The sequence below is a fragment of the Pezoporus occidentalis genome, unplaced genomic scaffold (genome assembly GCF_034315485.1).
Source record: "Pezoporus occidentalis ecotype Australia unplaced genomic scaffold, CSIRO_AGI_Poc_V1 ctg289, whole genome shotgun sequence".
Classification (NCBI taxonomy): Eukaryota; Metazoa; Chordata; class Aves; order Psittaciformes; family Psittacidae; genus Pezoporus; species Pezoporus occidentalis.
The window spans coordinates 280,848-291,620 of NW_026914818.1; the positions used below are offsets into that span (position 1 = coordinate 280,848).

The 10,773-nt window shown below is 48.2% G+C and overlaps 1 protein-coding gene across 2 annotated transcripts in view; it reads left to right on the forward strand.

Annotated features, from left to right (window-relative positions):
- RTN4R (reticulon 4 receptor) overlaps nucleotides 1-10,293 on the forward strand; it is a 73,880-nt gene extending 63,587 nt beyond the window's left edge. The window contains exons 1-2 of one of the 2 annotated variants that reach the window (XM_062626071.1): nucleotides 6,517-7,901; nucleotides 8,256-10,293. In XM_062626071.1, coding sequence (XP_062482055.1) covers nucleotides 7,847-7,901; nucleotides 8,256-9,688 — 1,488 coding nt within the window. In that variant the 5' untranslated portion in view covers nucleotides 6,517-7,846 and the 3' untranslated portion in view covers nucleotides 9,689-10,293. Of the gene's footprint in view, nucleotides 1-6,516; nucleotides 7,902-8,255 lie in introns of those variants that run through there. The other variant, XM_062626072.1, reaches the window with a different exon arrangement.
- The last annotated feature ends 480 nt before the right edge of the window (nucleotides 10,294-10,773 follow it).

Genomic DNA, 10,773 nt, shown 5'->3' on the forward strand with positions numbered 1-10,773 from the left:
CCCTACTCTTTGGTATATCCAGCCTCTACCACGAACGACACAGGATTTCGGCAGAAAAAATACCGTGTGTGGTCAGAAATGAAAGGTCATTTCCGTGATGCATCCAGGCAGGGAATGGAGGCAATACATGTGACATTTCTGAACTTCTGGGCATTTGTCTTTTCCACCTAAGTCATGCTCCCTTAACATGATTTTTGGACTTAATATTGTGAGGATATGTTTAAGGGAAGAAGGTAAAAGGAGTTATGTCATGTGCAACTCTTAGAATCCACCCTCACAAACTTCCAGAGGGCTTTGAATGCTGCTTCTTCAGCAGTGCTTCAGGCTGAGCTGCATGACTCATTACGTGAGCTGAGTGCAGCACAAACCTGAAGCAGGGCAGCTCCATCCATTCATGGGCACGTGCCAAAGCAGCTCCTGGCCCCATCCCTGCCAGGGACTCTCCAGCGCTCCCAGCATTTTGGCAGCAGCATGGATTTAGCCTAACAACATTTGGGCAGGGTTATATTGCTGGTGCTTTGCCAGCATTTCCCTCAGCAACATCAGGAAGAGAAAGGAAAAGGTGACAGTTAACGGTTTATATTTCAGCCAATTTGAATATGAATTTAATAATAAAAAGCCCCCCTCTCTTCTGTAGCCAGAGGGTTTTCCTCCTGCTGAATTTCAAAGGTTTGCTGCAAGTCATGGAGGTGTGAAAGCATCTCAAAGAAAAGGTCACAAGAAACCTTCATAGGAGAAAATATCAAGGGATTTAAACAGTGGAGTCATAGGTCCCTGTATAACAATAACACTAATATGAATTATTACAGCCTAGTAATGCCCTGTGAGGCCAGGGAATGAGGAAAAGAAAAGCCCTTGTTATAACAGGAACGTGGGAAAGCTGCAGGGAGTCGGACAGGGACCATTTGGGGTGGTCCAGCACGGGTCAGAAGCAGATGCTTAAGGAAAGGCAAAACTAAATGGTGTGAACATTGCGCTGGCATAGTCCCCACGCCCCAGGCAAACAGTGACACAGGACCTGCCTTCAGCAGAATGTTCCTGTCTCTACGACAGAGAACCTTCTTTCCACCCTAGAAGGTCTTCTCCAAGCCCTAGGTCATTGTATGGAAGCTGCTCTAGACACTTCTGCTGTACTTCTCAGCATCTTTTCCAGATCCTCTTCATGGTAGGGGTGGGAGGATGACATTTGGGATGCAACTGCAGCATGGACTCATGCAGAGAGGTTCAGATGTCCTGCTCTGTCCCTTGCAGCTCCTGCACTGTGCCTGTTATCATTCAGCACCAGGCTGAGCTTTTCAGAGAGCCCTCCACAAAGTCCCCAGGATCACTTTGCTGAGTGGCAATAGCTCATGTTATTTGTTTAGGTAAGGCTCTGGGCTGTTTGCCAGTGTACATTACTTTGTATTTATAAATGCTGAATTGCATCTGCCATCTAGTCTGTGGTTATGAATTTTACCGTGAAACCCCTCGCTGCAACAAATCATGTGCCCAAATATCCACTTTCTTTCAAGCAGAAATATTACCATAGTTCACAGTTGTGCCCAAGTCTTAAAATGTAAGCTGGTTGTAAGCAGTGACATCTTCCTGATCCAGCAGCCAAGCTGCAGCAGTAGCTCACAGAAACAAGGTCTTGGTAACCCCTACCTATCCACACAGGCTAAAGATGCTCCTTAAAATGGTTTACATAAAAGAGAAATAAACTTTGCTTGAATCTTTGATATGAGGTTATTAGGCATTAAAAAGCTGACCTAGTTATCACTGTTTCTTATGGATAGGCATAGGAAAACCTTATGGGTATCCTAGGCCATTCTTCAGTGAGTGCTCTTGCCAGCTCTGTTCTGCCACCTCACCTAGTGGGACTAAGATTCTGGCATTTCTATCAGCAGAGGCAGAATCTTCAGCTATTCTCTTGTAAGATGTAATAAATCTGCATGTTTTCCATCTGTCCTGTTTCCAGCTATCTATTGCATAGCTGGAAGGGAAAAGCTTCTGACCTTTTAAAGGGAAAAGCTTATGATCTTAAAGGAAAAACATGGACTATTCCTGCAGAAAAGGCCAACCCAACCAGTCTCTGATTTATATCAGAGCACACTTCAGCTGCCAGAGGAGCACAGGTCTGCTGGAGGAGCTGTGCCAACTCTGCCAGCACTCCTGTTGGCACCTCAGACCCGCAGATGGAATTAGCCGCCTGTTTTTAGGCAGCTGGGATTTGACACTGGAGCAAGGTGGAGGTGTTCTGGTGTGAGCCGGCACTCGGAGCTCCAGGCCATGAGCTGCTGACGCAGTCACCTGAGCCTGGAGCGTGCCCAGGAACAGACACGGAGCTGCAGTCCCTTGCTGCAGTGACACCTCAGAGTGTTCTCAGCTGGGACCTTCTCTGTTCATACCTACCCTGGGTCCTCAGTTCCCCAGAGCTGTAACAGTGGTTGCTTCTCCCAGGTGCCTGTGTAGTGACAGAGCATCACTCCTCTCCTCCTCACCCTTAAAGCCACTCCAGCTGCACCATCACGAGCCATCCTTCCTCTCTGCCACAGAAGGAGGGAGGAGGCTACAAAAGGGAAACTCCACCCTGGGGTGATACTAATCCAAACCAATTCTCCTTTCTCTTTCCCCTCTCAATTCTCCTTCAGCTTGAAATGCATTGAAGTTCCTTTTGGCACTCACAGGCTCGCGCACACAGACCCACCTTTGGTCACAGGATAAAGCAGCAGACACTGAAGCTGCTTTGCAGTGTCTGCTGAAGCCATGTGCTGAATTTCAAACAGTACCCATTCAGAACAGGGAATTAAGCAGCTCGAGACTCTCTGTACTATAAACAAAGGCAGAATGCTGTGTGCATCAGCAAAATGCCTTGTATTGTAAAGTGCTCCCTTTATGTCCAACCAGGAGAGAATTCAAATTATTATTGACCCTCCACTGTAGGAAAGGCACATTATAATATCTCCAAATCAATCGAGACAAGTGCAGAGCAGCAGAGAAAGGCCACGGCTCTGCAAACTGCTGAAAATTGCATTTTGTTTTGGCCTCTTACAAAGTTTGCAAAGCATCTATTAGAGGCCCCCAGAGCCTTTTCTTTCTAATTGCCATGTTTGACAATGCGATCGCACAGGGGACCAGTGGAAAGACAGATAATGGACCCACTTTAATTGCTTCCCAGTTCCATGAGTCATAACACTTCTGAGATGGCAAAGGGGAAGTGCGGCAGTTTGACTGAAGGAGGTTTCTGGCTTTTAAGAAAGCTCTGGAGGAATAAATGCTAAACTCAAAGCCAAAGTTTTGGAGGGACTGAAGGTTCCAGGTATGGGGTTTTCTTTCATCTTTTGCTTTTGACTGGAACTATTAACAGTTAATGTTTCATCACGTTCTGGAAGGGGTGGGATGGCTTCTTGTCTGGGAAAGGATGGAATGGGTGTCATGCCAAGACCCTTTTTCTCAGGGATGGGCACTGAGGTTGGGTCCTGCAGGCAGTGGAGGGTCTGGCATCAGTCATCTGGCAGTGGTGGTAGAGAACACTGTATATGCAGAGCTCCGGGTGGATCTATCTGGCAGGTTGATGGAAGGATGCTGCAGCTCCCCCCTGGGAGAAAGGTTGGCATGTATTTACAGGGAGTCTTTTGCCTGGAAAGGGAAGGAGCCCACAGCCGGGGATGAACCAGGACTCCAGGAAAACAAGCGATGTAGTTTGCTTCTGCCAACCAGACTGTGGAAGAGCTTGGCTCTTTCTGCACAGGTCCTCTGGATTCTTGTCATCTGCCCTCAGACCAGGGCATTGATCTCTCCATTCAGGGCAGCATCCTGATGCTGGGAGCCCTCAGCATCATGGATACTTGGTGCTTCCCAAGAAGAGCAGGAGCCCATGGCATTCGTGCTATTTCTGGACAGCTTTAAGCTATCTCTGTGTGATCTTTACCTGACTACCCTCTCAAGGGCTTCATCCTTTCCCTCTGCTTTTTGCCAAGGGAAACAAGCTGCTGCATGGTGTACAGGACATTGTAAAGGCTCTGGGCACAGCCAGGTTGTGCCCCAGGCCCTCTGGGAATGGACTGGCTTGTCTGGGTGCTGCCTTCACCTCAGTTGGATGAGCCCTGTGACGTGGTGGTTGTAAAGGAGGAAATGAGAATGAAAAGTAAGAGGTCATCAGAAAAGGGGAGGAACAAGAGGAGGTGAGGAGGACAATGGAAGAAGATGGAGCTCCTGGTTTTGTACCTGGGTGCCCAGTTCATGGATGCTGGGGCGTCTGGTTGTACACACATGTGCAACACAGTCACCAGGTCAGTGCTCCAGCTCCTTCCATTGTGTTATAGCCCCAGCTTTGTGATAGAGCAGGAGGCTCAGTGAAGTGATGCTCCACACCATGCTGCAGCATAAAGGGGCTTGGGTCTGTGCTTTGCTTTGTGGCATCTGACTGGAATGGCTTTAACCTGCCCGAGGGGAGACTGAGATGAGCTCTGAGGCAGAAGCTCTTCCCTGTGAGGGTGCTGAGGCACTGGCACAGGGTGCCCAGAGAAGCTGTGGCTGCCCCATCCCTGGCAGTGTTCAAGGCCAGGTTGGACACAGGGGCTTGGAGCAAGCTGCTCTAGTGGAAGGTGTCCCTGCCCGTGGCAGGGGTTGGAGCTGGATGAGCCCAAACAGTTCTATGATTCTGTGATACTGGGCCCCAAAACAGGTGCCTGTTTCCAACTGATGGGCTCCAGCTCCAGGAGCACAGGGCAGTGATACCATTGACATGTCTCAACCTTGCAGGTCTTGGTGTAGGGTCAGAGAAAGTGAAAATTTGGGTGTATATTCCAGGCAGACAGGAAGAAGCTCTCCTGCACTGCAAACCATCCTAAAACTGTGTCTGTGTTAACATAGCTTGATGCCAGGTCTTAGCAACCTTTCGTCCCAGGACCCTGCCTTCTGCTCATCCCTGTCCTAAAGTGGTCACTTGGCACCTGGCTTGGGAAGAACAGGTCACCTTGCCTTCCCAAGGCTCTGTGGACTGCACCCATTCCTGCATGTGATTGAGGTCCTGAGCCAGCTGGGAGCCCTCTGATGACTGCTGGGTGCTGAGCCTTGTTATGGATCAGTCAGAACATGCTTGAGCTGCACGGCAGGAAACTAACTGGAAAGAGGCTTTGTGGGATGATTGACAGTAACTGTCTCTGGTGGAAGGAGCTAATCTGAGCAGCTCGTGAACACCAGGTCCCTAATTAAAGCACACAGGCCAGCCCTGCCTGTAATTAATTTCCCTGTGCTGCTCGGCTGGCAGCTGGCTATCAGTGCCACTGACTCACAGCTCCCAGCAGCCTCAGAGACAGTGGCAGCAGGAGAAGAAAATGTACGTCTCAGAGTGGAGCAGGATTTGCCCCTTTCCTTCTGCTCCTCTGTGCTGGGGAGGTGTTGTAGCATGCCTCGAGCCCTGCACACATTCAGGAGCTGGGACAGGACCTTGCTCTGTTCATAGGAAAGGGCTGGTGGTGAGCGGTTGGAGCACAGCAATGAAGTGATGCAGAGGATGCAGGAGCATGGCTGTCAGGAGGGGGTGGCACAGGGCAGGGTAGTATTTATATGCACGGCTTCTTCTCGGCCAGCTGCTTTGTGCTCTCTCTTTCTCTCCCCGTGTATACACATAATTATTATGCACTTGCCTCCCCTGGCTGGTGCTGGAACACGAGTGTTGTCATCGTGATTCCTCTCGCACAGGAATGGTTCTTCGCGTTCACTCCACTGCGAACGTGTCACATAGTTATAAGGCATGTAGGATGCATCTGGGCTGGAGGCTGTAGCTCCTGTGGCATGGCCAGGGCAGGGAGGATCAGCTGGGAAAAGCCATGGAGCTTGCAGTGGTCTCTGCTTCCGGGTGCTGTTCTGCTGGAGTGGGTGCTGTTGCATAGTGAGGTGAATCCCATTGCTCCGGTGCCACCCCGGCCACCATCATCTGAATCATGACACTGGAGAAAGAGGCTGTAGGAAGTCCTGTTTCTCTGGCTACAGGTTTTTGTTATCAGATGGAGAGGAATCGTGCAGGACAGAGGGTTGCCAGCATTGTTTTGATTTCCCAGGAGGCTCCTCTTGGTGTGACATGTTTCCAGCAGGGAATTTCAGTTGTCTCGTGTTACTTTGCTCCATACAATGGGACGTGATATGTCAAAACATGACATGCCAGCCAGGATGTGTCATAATACTGCACTCAACACACTGCCTTCCAGGGTTGCTCAGCAGCTAATAATATCAGGCTCAAATTATCTCTGTGTGCTGAGCTGTTATTTTTTCTCCCATGTGGACTATGAGATCTAGAAGTCTCCCGCTTATATTGGACTGTTGGATCACCACAGATTTATTAGCTGCACACAGTGAGTTTTTTTGACTAGAATGAAGCTCAAGCCTGGGATCCCATATTGCAGAAAAGTGACTTTCCATCCTTGGGTTCTCCAGTACCTTTTGTTCTTGCTTCAGTAAAGAGTTTGGTGAGATTTCCGTATGATTTAATCCGTTATCACTGGGGTTTGAAGTTGCTATTTTAGTGCAGAGATGATGTGGTTTCATTAGCCGTGCAATTGCCTTTTAGGCTTTTCCATGAGATGCAGCTTCTTGTCTCCAGGATCTGGCCCCATGTGCTGCACAGTGTACACGTGGCTGGATGCAGTCAGGCTCTCTCCAGTCTCCCCAGTTTATCCCATTCTGCATCATTGTCCTTTTCCACCTGCCTTTTGAGCTCCACTCTTTTACCTGAAGGTGTAACAAGGCATCAACATGCCTGAACAGTATTCTCAGTCGTTCAAAGAAGAAACCAACCTCCCACAAGAGCGAAGAGGGGAAGCTGCTGTGGTTCCTGGGCTGGAGAAACGTGCTCTTTTTACCAGAGATACTGTGATGAGCGGGGAAGGAGACACACATGTCCCTGCTCACATGTGGTATTTCACAAATGGAGCCTCCTGCTGCTTCTGTTGCTGCCCATTCGTTTTAGCTCCTGTCTGCAGTTTACAGGAAGCAATCTAATTACTTGGTGCTAATTGCTGGTAAAGCATTGCTGAAGCTGCTTTTCTTCCTGACTACCCCTCCATAGGTAGGAAACAACAGGTCCATGTGCAGGTGTCTCAGCTGGAGGTTCCCTCCAGGTTCCCTTTCAGAAGATGCTGGTGCACAGCCTCTGCCCATCTCTGTCCCTTCTCCAGGCCCTTTCACAGCATCCCGGATGGAGCTGGTGAATGTGGTGAATCAAAATGCTTTCTCGTGATTCCTATGCAGTCCTGCTCCTGGGGAAGCAGGTGATCATCACCATGGAAAATATTCCTCTCCAGGGCTCTTCGACCCCAATGGGCTGCCTGCATGCTTGGGGCACATGGAAACTACTTGTGCCTTGCAACCTTGGAGGAATCCCTGAATCAAACACTGCACATGATTTCCTCCAACAACAGCACTGCCCTCTGTGGAAAAACATGTTGTTTTCTCCTCTTCCTCAGTGGCCGCAGATTGAAAGGATTAAAAAGAGGAGAGAGGAACAGAAGGAAGAATATGTGGCATAAAGGTCTGACCAAGAGAAGGAAAGGATGCGCGTACCTGAGACCTCTACAGGCAGGTTGGCCTGTAAGTTATTCGGGGAACCTTTCACAGTTACTCCTTGCAGGAAGACTAGATCAGTCCTGAATTGTTCCCGGAAAGTTGCAAAAGACACATTGCCATCTCACATTTTGGGTGCAATCTGGAGACACCTGCTTGGTTTGGAGAGTTGTTCAATGATCTGGAAAAGGAAGGAGCTGGTGGCACTGCTGGAATGGGATGCAGAGCTGCTTAGTACAGCCCTGTGGCTGCAAGCATCAGCCACAGCTGGGCAGATGCTTTCCTATAAGCTGAAGTGTTCTAAATGTGCCTGTGGCAGAGAAAAACATCCCCCTTGAAGACAGCTCCTTTGCTCAGAGGTAAGCTCTTTGCAATAGGCCATATGTTAGATGTGCATCCAGGACCCATGATGCAAATACATAATGATGGTGGCTTTCTTTCGCCACCGAAGTCAGAGGCCTGAGTGAAAGAGTGAAAGGCTGAGAAGTGCTCAGACTTTGCCACTACAAGTGTGTATTGATTTTATCTCTTGTGTTGAGTGATAGAGCATTTTTAATTCTGCATTTTAATTGTTTGGCTCCGCTGGCATATGTTGTTTGTGGTTAGTGGCAATGCACTTAGAAGGGTGATTTTCAGGCTCATCTATTAGTTGCAAAGAAAAGCATTCTCCCATAACCCTGCTTAATTTGCATACTATTTTTGTTATCCTTTAGGAAGCAAACTGCTGATTTTGGTGCTTTGCTTGAACATCCAGTCAGAAGTGGAGTCTTGCCCCGGGGCGTGTGTGTGCTACAGTGAACCGAAGATTACAATAAGTTGTCAGCAGCAAGGACTGACAGCAATCCCCACGGAGATACCCATCCAGAGCCAGCGCATCTTCTTGCACAACAACAAGATAACCCTTGTGAGGTCCACCAGCTTCACCTCCTGCCGCAACATGACAATTCTCTGGATCCACTCCAACAACATCAGCCTAATTGAGCCTGGAGCCTTCTATGGGCTCAGCAAACTGGAGGAGTTGGATCTCAGTGACAACACGAACCTGAAATCTATCAACCCTGTCACTTTCCGGGGTCTTGTTCACCTCCACACCTTACACCTGGATCGCTGTGGGCTCCTGGAGCTCTCCACAGGGCTTTTTAGAGGGTTGTTCTCCTTGCAATATCTCTACCTTCAGGATAATAAACTTCAGAATCTGCTGGATGACACCTTCATTGATCTTGCAAACCTCACCTACCTGTTCTTGCACGGTAACAAAATCAAGAGCTTGTCAGAGAATGTCTTTCGAGGGCTAATCAACCTTGACCGGCTGCTGCTGCACCAGAACAGGGTCAGCCTGGTTCACCACCGGTCTTTTCATGACCTTGGGAAAGTGATGACCTTGTATCTGTTTAACAACAACCTGACCGTGCTGACGGGGGAAACCATGGCTCCCCTGGTGTCCCTTCAGTACCTGCGCTTGAACGGCAACCAGTGGATCTGTGACTGCCAGGCTCGCTCGCTCTGGAATTGGTTTAAGCAGTTTAAAGGATCATCTTCAGAGCTCGAGTGCCACCTTCCCCCCCGCTTGGCAGGGAGAGACCTCAAGAGGCTGCAGAGCACTGACCTGGAAGGATGCATCGTCGACTCCTACAACCAGATACGAACAAGTGTTTTTAGCACTAAGACCAGATCTGGTAAACTGCCAACTGGGATCCCCCCTCTCAGTTCCCACGACGGCTCCTCCAAGTGCTGCCACCCAGAAACAGATAAGTCTTTTATTTATGAAGCTAAAGGCAAGGCAGGTCCTTCTTCCCACAGCAGCCGGCCATCCTCCAACAACCCTCTCAAGGACAAGGAGAACATGTCCAAAACCAAGTACGTAGAGACGGACCGTTCCAAAAATGGCAGCAACAAGCAGATAAACGATTCCCCCTTTGGGACCTTCCCCAGCATTGTAGACCCTCCATTGACCAAGTTGAGACCAGAATTTCCAGAGCCTATTGAACCTTCCACAGTCCCAACCAAAAAGAGGCAGGGCTGCTCTAAAAAGAACAGATCAAAGGCCCAGTGCCGCCTCACCCAGCCAGGAAACAGCTCCACGTTACAGCTCAGCCTAAGCCTTTTGATCCCCCCCTTGGTGTGGAGCTTACTGTTATTCTGCTAAAACTCTTTTCCTGGGTTGATGACACTTTAATACGAGACTTTTGCTGACCTCCATAAACATTGCAGACAAAAGCAGAACTACCATCCACCCTGAGAGAGCTTTGTTACACAAAACTTAACTGGATGCCTTTATAACAAAAACCACAAATCAAAAACAAACAAAGACAAACGCCAAGATGTACATAATTTATTTGTCCTGAAACCTGTGAATTATACCTTTGGTCTTCGGAACTGCACTTGCCCCAAAGCAGCTTTTACTACAGCAGATGGTAAAGAAATATGGTTTATTTACAGGAAAAAAAAAAAAAAGTGTAAGAAATGCTCTGAAAAGAATGTCTAAAATCTGTTTGTAACTTGACATCTCACTGAACAATACTGCAGGTTCCCATTTGCAGAGGTAATGAATTTGATGCTGTTTTAATCCTATGTTTATGAATATTGCAGTTTTTCTGTATTCATTCCATCACGCCATGTTTACGGGCAGCATTTGTTAAAGAATGCTGCCTTTTTCTCCACAAGATTGCAGTATATATAGATATGCATTTTATTTTACTTGTGTACAAGTATACAAAAAAAAATATAAAATAAAGATTTCTTTTTCCTAAATGGTTGTCATCTGCAAGAGGTAAAGTTCACTAACCGGCCACAGAGTTGGAACAGTCACAGGATGCCAAGTAATCTGTGATCCGAAGGCAAGTTGAGCGTTTAACGCGACAGTAATAAATAAGACATACTTGATGTGGTTATGCAACCTTTAACTGGTGCCAGGAAAGGGTTTCCTTGCTTGAAACATGCTCTGCTAATGCTCCTGTTCCCCTTTGAACTGTCGCACGCATTCACCCGGTGTCATTCATATTTCAGGATGCTCAGAATAGCAGGAGATAATAGCCCAGCCCCTTGGAACTGAGGACTCCAGGTTGCAGGTAGAAGAACTTTAATGAGCAATCGCAACAAGGTGGACAGGGCCATTTTTCATCTGATATGCACAGATAACTAGATTCAGCTCTGTGATTAATGAAGCAGAAGGTAGCTCCAGATCAGAGCAGCACTTTAGGCTTTGTAGCTATGAAATAGGGTTCATCTCCC